Consider the following 19,547-nt stretch of genomic DNA (forward strand, 5'->3'; position numbering starts at 1 on the left):
AGGACTGGCTCTAGTTGGAGCTTCCCTCTGAAAGAGCTGCTAGCGATCACTTAGTGGGACTCTGTTGTCCCATCTTTCTCATTGCATCCTTCAGAGACAGGGATCTCAGAGGTTTGGTCACCTATTGCTAGCTGTCATTTTGGCAGCCCTTTTGGTTTGGCAACTGTTTTGACATGTTTTATGAGTGATTTCTCAGTGTTACTCTATGGGTTAGGTTGGTGGTGTATCTCTATTTTCCTGATAATAAAAGGAACAGGGAAGATATTTACCCCTGGGACTTAATTGGCACCATAACTCACTGCCCTGACTCATTCAATGTCCTAAGTTGTTCCAAGAAGAGAAAAAGCAGAAAAAATCGTCCATACCTAATACGCTGACGTTGAGGATGCCCTGGTTTTTGCCGAAAAAGTCAGGGGGGTTGTTAACATCACAGACGTAGATGCCGCTATCTGCTGGCTGCATATGCGAAATAGTGATAGATGCGTTACCTGGAGCACTGGAGCCTACAATTCGACCTTTAAATTGCCCAATGGCTGCAGCTTGTCCACCTTCAGAATAGTAAATCTAGGACAGAAAAAAATGACAGAAATGAGAACTGGAGAGTGTCTGGGTCTAGGAATAAGGTACCCAAAAGTTCCCTCCGATGCTACCTTCTTTGATAAGCAGCAGCATTTCGTCCCCTGTGAGGAACAGGTCCCTGTGGCAAAGGTTTCTCAGCTCAGTGGGCCACTTTAGCTTTCTCACAGCTGTGCACAGCCATGACCTCATGTGCATTCAAAGCAGCTCTGTGATGCCATCAGGGCAGGGAGGTATGCCTGTCTTACAGACAGAAGGCAACTGGAGCTGACAGGATTCAACTCCTAAGCTTAGGCTAGGAGATCAAGCTGCTCACCTGATGAGTCTACCTGGAGGAAACTCATTATATAGGACACAAATGCCTGATGGGAAAACCAAAACCATCATCTTTTCCCCTACTTTACAAACTATTTTGATTCATGTTTACTTCACCCAGTGAGACTATCTGGAATATCTCATTTCCCTAAAAGTTAGACTATTCATTCTCCTTTTGAACACACATAATCCTTTGATAACTGAGTTCATCCTGTTTGTTAGAAGAATAACATTCCAGAGCAGAGAGGCTCCTGAGAAACCATCTGACCCCATGCCCTCATAGTGGTGGTCTAATGATGAAGCAGTGTAACCCAGTCAAGGGCCTAGGAAGTGCTCGGTCAATGGTAGCTTCTACCTTCTCCCAATGTGGCAGGAGGCAGAACTGGAATTCTTATTACTTTTAGACAAATAAGGGCACGCAGAAATTAAATGAATCACCCAAAGCCATAAAGATTTATTTACTATTTACTAGATTTAAGAAAGCTCTTGATTCTAGTCCCACCTCTATTATAGGACATGAATATTTAGATCATAATGGCAACTGAGGGAGCAGCATGGAGTGGTGGAAAGAGGCCTGGTCTAGGAGTAAGATAACCTGGGTTTTACCCACAGCTCGGCCTCTGACTATGACACGGGGGAGACAGCCTCTAGTCATGCCTCTGTGGCAACCTGCTTTGTAATACGAAAGAAAGTTATTTAATCTCTCCAACCTTTAGTTCCCACATGGGAACAAGGAGTCAGAGCAATGTTCTCTAAAGTATGATATGTATTCCTCAAGGATAGGCACATAAGTTCATTTTAGGTGGTAAAAAAAAGTGAAAACTTAAAAAATGTAATGTGTATTAGAGACATATCTAGCACATCAAATCTGTAACTCCACGAATATTAGTGTTTACAGTGAAACTAAGATATTTTTAAGATTTTTAAAAACCAAGTTAATATAGAAGACAACATTAATAATTAATAGTGCTGGTGATATACAAATATGACAAAATTCATAAATATGAAATATGAATGACTTGAGAATCACTGGACTAAGTGATCCCTGAGGTCTCTTCATAATACACATAGTCTCTTATGTACACACTTTGTTAGTTTCATGTAATTGTGTGTAATTCAAGTGATTCTTTTTTATTTATCATTCAATAAGCTGGTATTGCCCTAGTCCAGGGGCAATTAATATTTCATAAAATCTACTAGAAAAGGCTTATGGTTCATTTAATTCACTCTCCTCACTTTACAGAAGAAACTGAAGCCCAGAGAGGTTAGAGAAAAAAAGACACACAAAGTCAACAGTTGGGAGGGGTCTAGCAGTCAGTTCTTCTAATTCCTTGGCCAGTGCTCTTTACATTTAACAGGCTAATGAAAGAGGGAAGGCAATCAGCAAACCAAAAGATATTGTCTAGATAAATTCAAATGTATTCTCCTTCAGGTAGAAAGCCAAAATATTTTTTAACTAAGGCAGGAAAGGAGATTCTGATGGAAAATTCAAAGAGAATATATTTAAGGAGGAAACAACCTGTCTCTCCTCCAGTTCTCTAACATCAACTAGCTTTCTTTCCTGCCCTAAATGAGCCATTTATAACTCAATTCATCCATTCACACCTACTGAAATCACAAACTTTTGCCCCAGAGGGGTCTTGTTCCAGTTACAAACCTGAAAGCCAGCATTAACCAAAGGTATTCAAGCAGGTGGGGAAGAAGTTCAACTCGTCAAAGGTCTATGACCCTCATTTGAGTTGACACGTAAGCTTTCCATTTCACTAGCCAGTGCTGGCCTTATTTACTTTCTAATGAACTACTTGTGATCCTGTGGACTCTTACCTGGAACACAGCCTCTGGTCCATCAAGGAAGCCCTTTACAACTTAGACATCTGGCTGCTTCCCTGGGAGCAGGTCAGCCTGTTTTATGTTGAGGCTTGATGACATCACAATGAGATACATCTGTGCTGCCTATGGCCCACAGTAAGTCCCAGAGGATCTAGATGAAAGGACCTTATTTCTGCAGAGAGCAGGGGCCCAAGAGAGTGTGTTTTAGGTCAGGACTGGGACATGAAAAGAAGCCACGTGGTTAAAGTCTCACAGTTGGGCAGGAATCAATGAGCAAATAAGTCATGAGGCCCTGGACTTGTAGCTTCCCTACAAAATGGATCTTCACCAACCCTTCTACCCTAGCTCCTCACTCTGTAGCCTAATATATTTTGCCCTCTCACAAATAAAACTAAAGGTGTCAGGGACAGAAATGGAGGTAAGGAGGTGTAACAATTGGAGACCTAAAAGGGGAAGGCCTTGTCCTCAGGATGCTGTATGAGAAGCAAAGGCCCCAGGGCTAGTCGGTGGCCAGACACATAGATGGAGGGACTTTCTGTTAGGGGAAGTCCATGCTCTCACACTGTCCTTGTAAAGAAAAAAAAAATGAAATGTTTTCCTGAAACCACTTATCTAATCACACAGGAAGCACTGAAATTTGGTTCCATTTTCCACAAAAGAATAACTCTTTTAAAAATCAAAACTGAACAATGGCCAAGGCCCAGCCCATGATCCGGTGAGGCTTGTACACTTTTCAAAGAAAGTGTATTGTCAATTTAGAGATCAAAGCAATTAAGGTCCAGGAAAAGCCACCGATGTTCAACGGGCCATATCCTTTGGGGGTGGTGATGGGGGGTAGCAAGTCTGCTTTAAGAATATCCATCCAAGTGTTCCCTTAAGTGGTATTTGTGAATTTTTTGCCCACTTGCCCTTTGTGGCTGTGTTCATGGAAGACTTTCCTACATTGCCCCAAGATCCCCTCAGCCTGCCCCTTGGTGAAGTTAAGAAGCTGACATGTGGAGACATAATAGCACATTAGTTATAAGGCTCCCTTGGAGATCACTCAGCTCATGGTTTCCAAGGTTGAGGAGCCTTCAGGAACCAGCTGAACATTGGAAATATGGGAAATGGCTGGGAGGGGCTGGTGGAGAGTGGGAAGATCAGAGAGGACAGTGGGGACTGTGGTGAACTGGAGAGCCAATACAAACAAGGCTTTTGAACTGTGGAAACAAACAAAAATACTTGGCTAGCCGACCAACAAGCATCCACTGGCCAAATTGGGCCCAGAGGCTGCCAGTTTGCAACCTCTGATTCATCTTCTTCTATTATAGGAAAGGACACTGACGCCCCAACGGAGAAAGTGATCATCCCAAGGTCACACAATTTGTAGTCAGACCTAGAATCCAGACCTCTGGAGTTCCGCTGAATACATTAACATGGCACTCATAGTCCTGCCTTAGGCCAGGAAGATGATTCCCAGGCAATCTTCCCCGCTTGGGGCCAATCTACCCCCTACTCCAGCCCAACCCTTCTCCTGCCAATTGCTGCTATTCATTGGCGTGATGCTTCCCAGGCCGAGGGGGTTCACCACATGATGCCTTCAACAGTTGCCAGCTGCAGTAACAGCCTTTCTTTTCCTACTGTGCCAAGTTCCTATTCACATGAGGTCGTGCAGCTGGGAACCAGATTTGTCCAAAAAGAATTTTTTCCCCTTAGCTTTGTGACACTGCTCTCTAACTAGAAGCTGGAATATAAACAAGAAGGGTTGAAAGAATTCAGTCAGCTTTCTGTTTGAGTCTGAGCTGGAGTTTAATAAATGCCTTTAGCCTCCAGAGCTGCTTTTGTGGGTTCCTTTTGAAAGTGTGGAGGGCATGGAAGTCCACAGAAACCCACCAGTTCTCTCCCTTCCAGCTTCTTGCTTTCCTGTGCTGCTCATAAAGGCACTGGCCATGGGAGGGGAGGAGTGTTTCGTGGCAATGGTCTGAAGCCCAGAATTTTCTCTGGACTATACAGAGGGGCTGGGATTGCACATGGAAGGAATACAACACCAAAAGGAAGAATTCCCTGCCCCCAAACCACTCCCTTCCCAGCCTGCCATTTGCCTGAGATACCCACCAACTGAATCGCTTCTTTGAGGCATGAAAGTTTTCTGCTTAAATGATTTTCTTTGGGAGAAAACAAAATAAATGATCACCAGTCCCTAACACCTTAGCATTAGATTAATTTACCAGATTTACCAAGAATAGACAGCTGAGGGAACAGGACACAGAATAGATGAACTGTGATGCAACGGGGTGGTAGAAAAGGAAGAACTTGGAATATTTCTCAATAGCAGTCACAATGGAATTTTGGGCAGACAATTCTTTGTTGTGTGGGTCTCTTCTTTGTATTACAAGACATTTACTCTCTCTAGCCGCCACCCACTAAATGCCAGTAGTGAGTCCCATTTATAACAATTTAAACCAACACTCCCCTCATTTTCAAATGCCCCTGAGGAGATAAAGCACCCTCACTCCACTAACATTTGAAAAGCATTTGATATAATGCTGTCTGCAGAGGCCAGGACAAGTGGGAAGAATCTGAGCGGCCAAAGAATATAAAGACATTGGGTTCTAGAAAGAAGTTGTTCACATTATATGTGTGTTAGAGAGATGAAGACAGCAGAGTTTATTCCACTGTGGCTATTCTAGAAGAGTAAGTATTGTCTGAGAGAATCAGGCTAAGTGGGGTCAATGCCCGTTCTAGTCATGGGCAGGTGAGGTCTCTGTAGTTTTCCCAGTGACTTGCTGGATGGAAGAGGAGGCCATTCATATGATCAGAAGGGAACCAGACCATCCAAGACTTCCATGCTCCTCTGGAAAAGCAGAGAGAAGCATATGCCTGTAGGATATGGGGAAAGAGGGAAGGGGTGCCAGTTCTCTTGAAATAGAGACTTAAAGATGGTTATTATGAGGATCTTGCTGGGAAGAAAGGAGAGGAAGCAAGGTGGGAAAAGAAGAGTTAATTAAGCCTGTCTTTTTGGAGGTGGTTTTCATTGTATCCAAGCCAAGAGTTGGCCCAACTCCACCCTGTATTCCATGTACCTAAGGCACAGGCATAGCTCAGTTCTCATGCACTTGGAGAAGCATCTAGAATGTTTTAACATCAAGGAGCATGTTCTCACTGATGCAGCAGCTCAGTGCAGAGGACCTCTTTTGACTTGGACATCCCTGAAGAGTAGATACCTTAAATTACTTGCCTTGTCTATAACTGTTATTTTGAAGAATGAGGCAAATGGCAAGTAAAAAAGCTACTCAATAATTACTTATTTCTTAATAGATTTCTTTCTAAAATGCTTCTAAGAGACGTCTTGAGCTCAAGCCGCACAGTTCAGTAACCTACACCTTCTTCCTCTGTATCTCCAGGTCTCGGGAAAAAAGCTCATTGCTGATCACAAGATTCTTCAGCCCTGCATCTCCAGCTCCTCACCAGCCAAAGTTCAACCAAGAGGTGGCCTTGTAAGTTTCAGTGTCAGAGAAGGCATAAAGAAGATTTGTGTTCTTGAATTCTAACTGGCCTGGCCTGGCCTCTAGGCAGTTGAGGACATCTTGATTTGAGTACCAAGCGTAAAAACTTTTCAGAATATATTGGCAAGTCTTCCCTAAATTCAGCCCCTACTGGCAAAATGAGAACAACTTCAAGCCTACAGATAAAGAATGTATTGAAAAGACTAACTAGGAAACTAAACTGTTAAAAGGAAGAAAGATCGTGTGATTATTGCCATCCACAATTTAAGAGAGCAGCCTGCAAAGGAAAGGGATGATTTCTTACTTGACTGCAACATGTGATGTTTTGGGTCAGGGCATTCTGAGTGATGAAAACTTGGTAGAATTACTGTTGCTGCTGCTGCTGCTTCTGATGATGATAATGGTGCTTACAAGGGAGAAAACTTACAGGGCATTTTATATTTTCCGACTGTTTTCACATGCTTAATGTCAGTCAATTCCTCATGAGACATGCATAAGAATACCACTGTTCTACCATATTTTGAAGAGAGGCACCGAGTGATCCAGATACCTGTCTAAAGTAACCAGTAGTGAACAAAACTGTTGAATTTTGACTAGAGGGTGGAGTTGATAGAGTCTCCTATTGAACGATGTTTCCTGCTTAGCAAGTGTTCAGAACCTTCAGTAAAAAGAGGACTCAGCACCTCTAAAAGAGCAGTAATGGCTGAAGCAACACTGGCCCTCCTTCTTCTTCACCTCTGCCCTTGGGCCTCCCCCAGCCTACTCAACTCACTCTCCCTCTGTCTTTCTATAATCAAAACCTTTCCTTTCCTTAAAGGACCAACTCAACTATATCCAACTATTCCAAACCATACTGATTTGAACTCCTTGTTTCTCTGAACTCCTTATTTCATACATCCTTTTGAAAATCTGCTGAAAGCTAGATTTTTTCCCTAAAAGGAAATGTATTGGCATACACGCTGGCACACTCATGTGCATGCATGTGCACACATGCATGCACACATGCACACACACACACATACACAAACACATATGCTTTTGACTATACAATTTTAGTCCTTGGGCTAATTTAAAGAAGGAATTGCCCTTAAGGCCAGATTAAGAAAATCTGGGAATAGGCAGCTTGCAAGGAGAATCATCCTCCTCCTTTGAATTTCATCCACCCTCCTCCTGCAATCTCTTCCCCAGACCCTAGCCTCCCTTCCTGTCCCCTATCCTCTAGCCTCCTGCTGCCTTCAACTACCCAGATTCATTACTACTTTGCCCTTCCCCACCCAACTGGAGAGTCTCACTCCATCAGGACTCAGTCTGGCACTATGAACTAGCTCACTTGACAGGCAGAGCCCAGATATTAAGTCTGACAGAGATCTTCAGATCAACTAGGACATGCATTTGAACTAGGGTTTTCTGGAAATAATAGGGAGATTTTTGGTGGGGGTGGGGAAGCCCTTTCAGAACTACTCATTTCACCTGTGAGAAAGATCCTTCCTGTCTACTCTAGAATACAGGATATACTTAATGTTAACCTACATGGAATTGAAGATAACACGCTATAACTGAATATGAAGCAAGGACAAAGACCAAGTCACTTAGAGGATGATCTTCCCTAAATAGCTATCTTCAAACTCTGTGTCTGAGGTTCTGCCCCTGCTGTCACTGGCTTACCACTCCTTCTTCACACACTGACCCCAACAGTTTATGTCAGAACTACCGAACGGGAATAGCTTAGAGAAAAAAAGTCCTTACAGAAACTGGCTGTAACTCCTTCTTATGGAAGAATGTCCACTGGATTGAAAGCTTGTCCAGGGAGGCCACAGTGGTGGTGTAGGTGCAGACGAGAGTGACATCAGATCCAACAGTCACATTTACGAAATTGTCTGGGATGGTCACTTGCACTCCACTAACTCGACCTGAAAAGATAATCATCAAAAAGACAAAGACAATGACATCAAAAAGACTGATGACATTTTTTCATTACAAAGTACTTTCAATGACATCTTATTTGAGAAATCTAAGGTGAGAAGGAGAATGCAGAATGAACCATATAGGAAAGTCAAGCAAGTGACTGGCATGAAGTAGGGAAGTTTCTAACAAACTACAATGTGAAGATATTCAGCTCCTATGTGATGGTGAGCTAATAACACTGAACTGAGAATTTCTTCTGTGTAAGGATGACCTGACAATTTGTACAGCAACTCTGGGAAACTAACACACTCTCTATTCTTAACATGCTGAGAGTTTTTACTATGAATCGGTGTTGGATTTTGTCAAATGTTTTTTCTGTGTCAATTGATATGATCATTAATTTTTTTTAATTTAGCCTGTTATTATGAGAGATTATTACACTGAATGATTTTTGAATGTTGAACCAGTCTTGCATACCTTAACTAAATCCCACTTGGTTAGAATTATTTTTAAACATTGTGGGATTCCAATTTGCTAGTGTTTTGTTGAGGGTTTTTGAGTGTAAGTTCATGAGAGATATTGTCTGTTAAGTTTTCTATTTTTATAACTGTCTTTGGTTTTTGAATCAAGGTAATACTGGCCTCATAAAATAAGTTTGAAATGTTCCTGCCTCTTTTATTTTTTGGAAAAGTTTGTGTAAAATTGGTGTTAATTATTTTTTAAACATTTGGTAGAATTATCCAGTGAAAGTATCTAGGCCTAGAGATTTCTTTTCAGGAGGTTTTTAAATTATGAATTCAATCTCTTTAATGATTATAGGGATATTCATATTATATACTTTACATTGGGTGAGTTTTAGTAGTTTGTTGTTTTTGAGGAATTGATCCATTTCTTCTAAGTTGCCAAATAGATGAATGTAAAGTTATTCATAGTACTTCTGTATTATATTTTTAATGACTGTAGGATCTATAGTGATATTCCATATTTCATTTCTGATATTAGTGATTTGTATCTTATCTCCTTATATTTTTACTAGTATTGCTAGAGGTTTGTCGATTTTATTTATTGATTTTTTTCAAAAAACCAGATTTTTATTTCATTTAATTTTCTCCACAGTTTTCCTATTTCAATTCTATTGATTTTAGCTCTTTATTATTTTCTTCCTTCTGCTTGCTTTGGGTTTACTTTGTTCTTCTTTTTCCAGTTCCTTGAAGTAGGAACTTCAATTACAACTGAATTCAATGAGACTTCTCTTCATTTCAAATGTAAGCATTTAGTGTTATAGATTTCTTTCTCAGCACTGCTTTAGCTGCATGTTACATTAGTCTATATGTTATATTTTCATTTTCATTCAGTTCTATGTATATTTTTTAAAGTTGCTTTAAGACTGTCTCTTTGATCCATAGATTATTTAGAAGTGTGTTGTATAATTTTCAAATATTTAGAGACTTTCTTGTTGTCTTTCTGCTCTTGGTTTTTAGTTTGATTACACTGTGCTCAGAGAACAGAATTATGACTTCAATTCTTTTGAAAGTTTTTGAGGCCTGTTATATGGGCATGCCCATGGTTATCTTGGTAAGTGTTCTGTGGGACTTGGGGGAACAAGTGCGTTCTGCTACTTTGGGGTAGAATATTCTATACAAAGAGATATACTTTAAAACACTATGAATACTCTCCAAGATAGACCACATTCTGGGCCATAAAACAAACCTTAACAAACTTAAAAGAACAGAAATCATATAGTGTCACCTCTTACACTACAATGAAAATAAAGTAGAAATCAATATAACAAAAATGGTTACTGGAAGTCCCAAAACACATGGAGATTAAACAACACACTTCTAAATAACTCATGGATTAAAGAAGAAATCTCAAGAGAAATTTTAAAATATTTTAAACTAAATGAAAATGAAAACACAACTTACCAAAATTTGTGGTGTGCAGCGAAAGTGCTTAGAGGGAAATTTACAGCATTGAATGCATATATTAGAAAAGAAGAAAGCTCTAAAATCAACCATCTAAACTTATTCCTTAGGAAACTAGAAAAAGAAGAATAAATTAAATCCAAAGTAAGCAAAATAAGAGAAATAATGAAAATTAGGGCAGAAATCAATGAAACTGAAAATAGAAAATCAATAGAGAGAACCAATGAAACCAAAACTGATTATTAGAAAAGATAAAGAAAATTGGTAAGATTCTAGCCTTAAGAAAAGCATACAGGGGACACAAATTACTAATATCAGAAATGAAAGAGAGGCCATCACTGCAGATACGATGTATATAATAATAAAGGAATACTAGGAACACCCCTATGCCCAAAATTTGATAACCTAGATGAAATGGACCAATTCCTTGAAAGACACAATCTGCCAAAACTCACACAAAACATAGACAATCTGAACAGGCTCATATCTATTAAAGAAATTGAATGAATAATTAATAACCTTCCAAAACAGACATCACCAGGCTCAGATGGGTTCACTGCTGAATTCTACCAAATATTTAAGAAAGAAACTATACCAATTCTCCACAACCTCTTTCAAAAAACAGAACAAAGGGAATACTTCCTAACTCATCCTAAGATGCCAACTGAAATCAGACAAAGACATTAAGAAAACTATAGACTACTATCTCTCATGAACATAGATGTAAAAAGCCTCAGCAAATTATTAGCAAATCAAATCCAACAAGGTTTCAGGGTACAAGATTAATGTACAAAACTTTATTGCCTTCCTATATACCAGCATTGAAAAAGTGGAATTCAAAATTAAAAACACAATACCATTTACATTAGCACCCCCCAAAAATGCAATATGTAAGTGTAAGTCTAGTAAAATCTGTACAAGATCTGTATAAGGAAAACTAAAAAACTCTGATAAAACAAATCAAAGAAGAACGAAGTAAATGGAGAGATAGTCTATGTGTATGGATAGGAAGACTCAATATCATCAAGATGTCAGTTCTTTCCAACTTTATCTATAGACTCAATGTAATCCCAATCAAAATCCCAGCAAGTTATTATGTGGATATTAACAAAGTTATTTCACAGTTTATATGGAGAGGCAAGACCCAGAATAGCCAATACAACACTGAAGAAGAACAAAGTTGGAGGACTGAAACTACCCAGGTTAAAGACTTCTTATAAAGCTATAGTAATCAAGACTGCGTAATATTGGTGAAAGAAAAGACAAATAGATCAATAGAACAGAACAGAGAGCCCATAAATAGATCCACATAAATATGGCCAGCTTATCTTTGACCAAGGAGCAAAGGCAATACAATGGAGCTAAGAAAATCTTTTTAACAAATGATGCTGGAACAAAAGGGATCTCCATGTGCAAAACAAATTAATCTAGACACAGATCTTACTTCTTTCACAAAAATTATCTCAAAATGGATCAGCGATCCAAATGTAAAAACAAAACTATAAAATTCCTAGAAGATAATACAGGAGAAAATCTAGATGATCTTGGGTTTGATGAAGACTTTAGATACAACACCAAAGGCATACTCCATGAAAGAAAAAAATTGATAAGCTGAATTTCATTAAAATTAAAACTGCTCTGCGAAAGACACTATCAAGAGAATGAAAAGACAAGCCACAGACTGTGTGAAACTACTTACAGAAGACATATCTAATACAGGACTATTATCTAAAATATACAAAGAACTCTTAAAATTCAGTAACAAGAATGCAAACAAGCAGACTAAAAAATGGACCAAAGACCTTAAAATACATCTCACCAAAGATGCTATACAGATGGCAAATAAACATATGAAGAGATGCTCCACATTATATGTCATCAGGGAATTGCAAATTAAAACACTACACACACATTAGAATGGCCAAAATCCAGAACACTGAAATACTGAATGCTGATGAGGATATGGAGCAACAGAAATCCTCACTTGTTGCTGGTGGGAATGCAAAATGGTACAGCCACTTTGAGAGACAGTTCGGTGGTTTCTTACAAAACTAAACATATTCTTACCATACTATACAGCAATTATATCCCTTGATACTTAACCAAAGAATGTGAAAAATTATATCCAGAAGTCTGAACATGGATGTTTACAGCAGTTTTATTTATAATTGCCAAAGCTTGGAGGCAACCAAGATATCCTTCAGCAGGTGAATGTATTAATAAACTGTTGTACATCCAGACAACGGAATGTTATTCAGAGCTAAAAAGAAATGAGCTATCAAGCCATGAAAAGATATGGAGGAAACTTAAAAGCATATTCCTAAGTGAAAGAAGCCAATCTGAAAAAGCTACACACTGTATGATTCCAACTATATGATATTCTGAACAAGGCAGAACTATGGAGACAGTAAAAAGATCAGTGGCTGTAAGGTGTTGATGCAGAGGAAAGCATGAATAGATGGAGCACAGAGTATTTTTAGGGCAGTGAAAATACTCTGTACAATAATATAATGGTGGATACATGTGATTATATGTTTGTCAAAACCCAAAGACATTCTGTCTACTATGTTAGGAAACTCCTATTTAAATCTTTTATTTTAGCAGACAGTCCCTTTCATTTTGTTTTATTTATGTTTTTGCACACGTCTTAGCCTACTTTTGTGGGCTATATTTCTAATGCTAGTTTAATTTTCAATTTTTGCAGTGTTGTTTCAGTTTGTTTGGTTATCTGGGGTCCCCAGGGCTTCCGTTTGTCCCTGACCCTGTTGCCTGAGTGGGTGGAAGCATTTCTCCAGGTCAGGCTGCTGAGTGTCTCTCAGTGGGAGATCAGTATGGTAGGATACGCCTACTGGAACCCCCAGCTGCCCTGCTGTCTCTGTGGGGCGGGGTGGTGGAAGAGTCTCAGACCCACAGAGACAAAGAGCCTTCAGGAAGCAGGTATTTGCTGTAGCTTCATCCCTCTTGTCTGTTCCACTTTCCCACCTCAGTATCACTAGGTGAAAGTAGGAAGCCTCAGGCCCAGTGGGGAAGGAGAATGCTTCTTCTGTCTACTACTATTGGTGGGGCCCCGATGAATCTCCCTGGCCAGTGATATTGAGCTCATCTGATGTCAAAGGACTCCCATTTCAATCTGGGGGAAAAAATGAGCCTCCCTGTGAGCTGCCCTGTGTTGCTAGGTAGGATCAGGGCATGCCAGGATTGGGTCCCCTTCTTCCTTCGGGTAAAGAGATGTAAGACACCCTGCCTCTCTGTTGTTCCCAGGGTCCAAAGCCCGTTTGCTTTCTTCTTACCATCCTTCAGAGTTCTCCCTTGGTTGTCTCTTGCATTATTCCCAGGGAGGGTTTATACTTGTGCTTGGCAGGGAGAAGCAAGGAGAAACAGAACTATGCCATTTTGTCAAAACCAGAAATCTCCCTCAAGATTTAAGACTGTAAAAGGGGCCTGAGACCACAATGTTTGAGAACTGTTAGCCTTACAAAAGGATGTGCTGCCCATCTGGAGGAACACCAAAGAGCCCCCTACCCAAAAATCCAGCCTACCACTTTATTTGAAATCCTTAGTACTACACAAGCATTTTCCCAAGGGATGTTATAGGGTAACACTATAGAGGCACTGGTTCATCTGAGTAATGGGTTATTATCCACTGAAAAGTTAGAGAGTATAGAATCTCTCCAGGATGGAATGTAAGACTGTGAGGTAGGTATTTTAAAAGGTCAAGTTTAAGAGATGCTCTCTATGCTACAGGGCGCTAGAGTGAGAGCGCTAGCTGCCTGCAGGGTTGGGGCAAGAAGATACAATGATCGTGGGAAGATCAAAGGAAATAGTACAGAAAGACAAATTCCTGGCCTCCTTCCCAATTTTGCATACCCAAAGACTACTTTTAATTTTATTTTTCTAAATGACGGTGGTCAGGCAAAAGGAAATCAGGAAACTGACAAACATTTAGAGAAATTTTAGAGAAAAAGTAAACCATTGTACCAATTACCCCTGGTTTCTTGGATTCAATAGCCGTGTTCTCTGTCACAGCCAGGCCATCTGGTCCAGCTGCTTCTCTGCCAGAGTTGGCAGTTCACATGGCAACCGATGTCTTGATGAACTGAGAGAAGTGTTTCAGGGCAGACAGCGATGCAGCACCTTCTAACTATATGCAGTTTCCCCCTTCCCAAGGTTCTCCTCCCCGGGCTTTCCTGGTTCCCAAAATGCCTCCCCCCAAAACAAAACTGGCCTGCAGAAATAAGCTACTCTTTTTGACGGAAAATTCACTGGAGAAAACTAAGTGACTCTCTCCTGTCCTCAAGAACCCATCTCGTTTCTCCTGGAAGTTAGCCACATCCATCTCTGGCTATGCCCAAATGATGACTTCCAAATGTCTTTAAAGCATCCAAAATTAAAGGGACAGAATGGGGATCTGGTGGCCATTAAAGTTCCCATAAACTTTCCCCTAAAAACAGAGATTTTGAAGCTATTATTTGGCCATCATTTTTGTCCTCTAGTTTGCATACCAATATCTATTATGGGATTGGCTAATGGTGGGAACTTATGCTAAGTAAGGCCAAAATAACCCCCAAACAAACAAACAAACAAACAAAACCTTTAAAGCCTGCTCTCAACAAAAGTGCTTGAAAACAGAGTAAACACAATTCTCACACAAGGCAAGCCATGGAAGAACCCGTGATGCCTATGAACAATTATCTGTTGAGCACCTATTTTGTGTCACAAACAGTGCTAACGCTGGGGAAATAATAACAGACAAGAGGGACATAATCTCTGCCTACCATGTCAACACACCAGAAAGCCATTTATAGCACAGACCAGAATGCAGGCAAAAGAAAATCAAGAATTTGGGAACTATGATTCTGACTTAAATATTTTCAACATATTTTAATAGAAGACATACATAAATACGTAAATATGTAAAAGCTCAACAATATCATCTAGGAGTAAGGATGGTAACCTCCAAATCTACTGTAAGACAATATATTTCTAAGAATACTATACACTGTTCTGTAAAATAGGTAACAATTGGCAAGGCAATATCTCCACACCATTTTATTGCCCTGATTCGCTATACTCAGCACCATAACCAATCGTTAAATTCTGAAAAGATAGATTTCAGAAATTGTCCCTCTCTAATATAGCGACAATACACTTCAGAGCTAAGAGTTATAATATTTCCAGATGAACTTTTAAAAAACATCACATCATTCTATTAGTGCACATAACTTATACCTCTGAGATCACCCTCTAGCCTAGCACTGTCCAAGAGAACTTTCTGTGATGATGGAAATGTACTTCCTGTGCTATCCAATTCAGTAGCCATTTTCCACATATAGTTATGGAGCACCAGAAAGGTGAATTTGAATTAATTTATATTTAAATAGTCACATGTGGATAGTGAACAGTGCAAATTTAGTCTTAGAATGAAGGTGATTCTTTGTGTGTCAAGGAAAAAAAAATGTTCCCTTCCTTTGGATTCACTTAGTCAAAATTGAGAAATTATTTAACAATTGAAAAAGTCAAAAAATCTCTACATTAACAAGACTGTGAATAAACAGCAAAATAAAGATTAGTACCTGATTTAAACAAAACTCAGGATTATAATTTCACTCACTGACCTGGGTGAATCAAAAAAACAAAACAAAAAACCCATATGTGATTGAAATACGTGTGACTACTTTTAAAAATCAGTGCGTACTATTAAAGGAAAATAACCCAAGGTGTACACACTTGAGTTAATCAACACTCAAAAAAGATTTTAAATGCCTCATGTTTTGTTAATGATTGTTCATCCATCTATTTAATGCCTACAATGTGGCAGGCACTTTACTTATAGGGGGATTATTATTCTCCTAATATACCAAATAGCTGTGTTTAACCTTTTGAAGTGATTTAATTTCCAGCAACTTCATGTATAATTGCTTCATTTTTGAGTTAGGGAATAATATAACCAAATGATCACTCATTCTATGGATTTGACTGCAAAACCAAAGTTTAAATATAGAACTGCATTAAAATGCATAGCACGTACCTCCGGAAAATGGAAAAAACATTAACATATCTTTCCAACAGCTAACTAATATATATTACAAGCATCTAAAATGATATGCTTGAACTTTTTCAGAAGACATTTTTGATTATTTTCCTGAAATGGAATTTAACCTGATTTCCTAAGAAGTCATCAGAAAGGTTTTCATTAAAATAAAATCTCTCTTGCTTAGTTGTACAAAAAAAATTCATTTAAAATATGTATGTGAAAATCATTTCTGGATGTTTGGGGTTTGAGAAGGTAGTTCACTCTTTTATTTTCCCACCTTTATTGATATATGACTGACATAATGTTGTGAAGGTTTAAGCTGTACAAAGTGTTGATTTGATACTTATATATGTTGCAAAATGATTACCACTATCGCATTAACTAACACTTCCATCCAAAACATAATTACGATTTCTTTTTTGTGGTGACAACATTTAAGATCTACTCTCTTAACAATAGGGTATTGTTAATTATAGTCACATTGCTGTATATGAGATCTGCAGAACTTATTCATCTTCTAACTAGAAGTTTGTACCCTTTGACCAACATCTCCCCATCTCTCCCACTCCCACCACCCCTGGTAACCACCACAATACTCTGTTTCTATGAATTCAGTTTTTTTAGATTCCACATAGGAGTAAGATTATACAATGTTTGTCCTTCTCTGACTTATTTCCCTTAGCATAATACCCTTAAGGTTCAACCACGTCACAAATGGCAGGATTTCAGAAAGTAATTCTTTCAATAAACATTTCCTAAGTGATCACTGTGCCAAGCACTATGCTTGACACCAAAAACGTAACATTCTTCCTGAGCAGGAACCAAGTCCAGGTAGCACATCAAACTGCACATTGATGGAAACATTACCAGTTTCCTCACAGCCATATCTGCATCAACTGATGGATACTACCAATGGCCAGGCATTGAAATCTTTCTTTCTCTGACTTCTATACCTATGTAAGCACAGCAAACAACAATATATTATACCATATTTTCATTCCATCTGCTAGAATGACACTGCCATATTTTGCTTTGGGCCAGCTAGACTGTATATGTATAGACACAAAGTACACACTGTATGCCACCAAAACCAGTTATACAGTAATTTAAAAACAAAGGCTCTGAAATATTTATTGGTCACCCTGATTGGGCTTTGTTCTAAAAGTCACAATCAAGTAAGATCCTGACATCATCTAAGTAACTTTGTAAATGATAAAAAAAAATTTATACAAGGTATAAACCCAATTTTGTAAGGTAATATATATGCTAATAAAGGAAAACAATAAGAAATTCACCAGAATCTCTGGTAAGATTGCTGGTGATTTTTATTTTCTTATTTGTATGTTTCTATACTTCCAACCTCTCTATAAAGACTGCATATTACATTTTTAATCAGTAAAAAATTTATATATATATATGTGTGTGTGTGTGTGTGTGTGTATATATGTTATTTATAGTAAAAACCACTCTTGCAACTGTTCCAAAACTAGTGTCTAGTATATGCCAGAGTAAGGTCTCACATAGGGAAGTCGGTGTTGACTACAGCTGTGATTTTAGGGGGCTGGTGCAGAAGGCCCAGGGGCAACCCAACTAACCAGTGACTGGAAGCTCTTTGAAAGGAACAAAGACTTTCACTGTCTAAAGTTAAGGTTTAAAATGAATAATCCTGGGGGAAAGGGAAAACAGTAACATATGCTCCCACCAGGATGGAAACTGAAAAAGGCAGCTTTTTCCAGCTCTAAGTCCTGGTTAGGTCACTGGATAAATGCAGTATTGCCTTCTGGTGACTCTGTAGAACACATTTGTTTAAACATTTAGTAACGAACATTTAGAGAAGTATTAATAAATGCCATATAGTTTTGAAAAGTAACACTTCTTTTGATTATAAAAATAGTGCAATATTCTTCGTAGAAACCCTGGAAAATATGAAAAAGCTAGAGAATAAGATAAAAATCATACATAATCCCATCACCCAGAGGTAATCACCATGAGCAGTTTGATCTATAACCTTCTAGTAATTTATTCTAAGCATGTGGTTATATCCTGCTTTTTCACTTAATATTTTATCCTGAGCATCTTCTTACGTCATTAAATATGCTTAGTAAACCTTATTCTAACAATTGCCTAATATTACTGATGGCTTAAAAATATCATTTCTTGGGTAAATGATCTTATTGCATCTACTATGGACCTGATTTATCATAAGAACAGATTCAAATGTATCTGCTATTTGAAAAAAATAGCCAAAGGATTTTTTTTTTGAATTAGTGATCTCTCCTGGGTCTAACCAACATTAGGATTTTGACTCTAAAAGTGATTCTGTTCTGCTCAAACTCCTAAAAACGTCCATATTGTGCACAACAATAAATCACTCACATATTTTCCTAAATAGTCTTAAGCTTGGAAAAGCACAACTTCCTTAAGAAATGTTCGATAATAAAGCATGGCAGGCGCTCCCAGCCAGGCTCTGCCTGCTGTAGCAAAGCAAGTCGATCACGAGTTTGAAGGAAACACTCAAGTAAAACAGAGAAAAAAGTATCCTTGGCACAAGTTTAAGCTTCTGAGTAAATTCATCTGTTCAGCTTCCAAACTAAAAAAAGAAAGATACTGTGATTTTTCTGGAAAAAAATTCTAATTCAGAAGCTACATAAAACAATTCTATTTACAGGCTGGGCCCCCAAAATATCAGCATAGCACATATTTGCTAAGCAAAGATTTCTGAAAATTATTTTACTCAGCATACTAATCACAGTTCCTTTTAAGCACAGGAGGGGAACACTCTTAAGTAAAAATTTGCAATTTCAGTTTAAAAAGGGAAACTCCATTCCCAATGATCTTTGGTGGGTTGGAGATCCTTTTCTTACCTGCAAGGCAGTTTAGGATCAGAAAGACCTTCCAAAATGTGAACACCATTGTTTCAAGGTTCGTGAGCGCAGCCAGGGTCCTGTAGCTTTGCTGGGCTAGGCTGAGTCTCAAACTGGCTTCTTCAATCACACCGAGGTTTGCCAGGCTTATCTGCCGGCATCACCAAGCAAACAAGCCTCCTCAGGCTTACTTATTGGGTACAGAGCTTTCTCAGAGCAGATCTGTATTTCTCTGAAACGGTTTTCATGGGGCATGTTTCCTTGAAATAATTTGCTACTGTGTTAATAATAAACCCATGTATTTAAATTCTTCAAGTTCTTTGTACACAGATTCCCTAAGTTTATTGTTTAAAATCAATCTTCTTAAAAAGTTATACTTGGGGGATAAAGATATAATTAGAGAGAGCCTATGCAAATAAAAGTTGACAAGGCTAATTAATTTCAAATATTTCCATAAAAGTCTTACAGCATTGATTGACTAACCTTTTACAAATAAAGTTAGTAAATTAGTGCTCTAAGATTTTTCTCAGGAGACAGGGTTCACAGGAAGGGCACAGGGGATATGAAGCAAAAAAAGCATTCATTTCTATGTGAAAAAACTTTGGACATGTCA

At 38.7% G+C, this 19,547-nt stretch overlaps 1 protein-coding gene across 1 annotated transcript in view; it reads right to left on the reverse strand.

Moving 5' to 3' along the window:
- The window catches only part of VSIG1 (V-set and immunoglobulin domain containing 1), a 31,160-nt gene extending 12,023 nt beyond the window's left edge, over window positions 1–19,137 (reverse strand). The window contains exons 1-3 of the mRNA XM_032475733.1: window positions 18,935–19,137; window positions 7,953–8,116; window positions 366–564 (exon numbers count right to left, since the gene is read on the reverse strand). Coding sequence (XP_032331624.1) covers window positions 366–564; window positions 7,953–8,116; window positions 18,935–18,983 — 412 coding nt within the window. The 5' untranslated portion in view covers window positions 18,984–19,137. The remainder of the gene's footprint in view (window positions 1–365; window positions 565–7,952; window positions 8,117–18,934) is intronic.
- Window positions 19,138–19,547: the final 410 nt, after the last annotated feature.

This window comes from Camelus ferus, chromosome X, assembly GCF_009834535.1.
Source record: "Camelus ferus isolate YT-003-E chromosome X, BCGSAC_Cfer_1.0, whole genome shotgun sequence".
NCBI lineage: Eukaryota > Metazoa > Chordata > Mammalia > Artiodactyla > Camelidae > Camelus > Camelus ferus.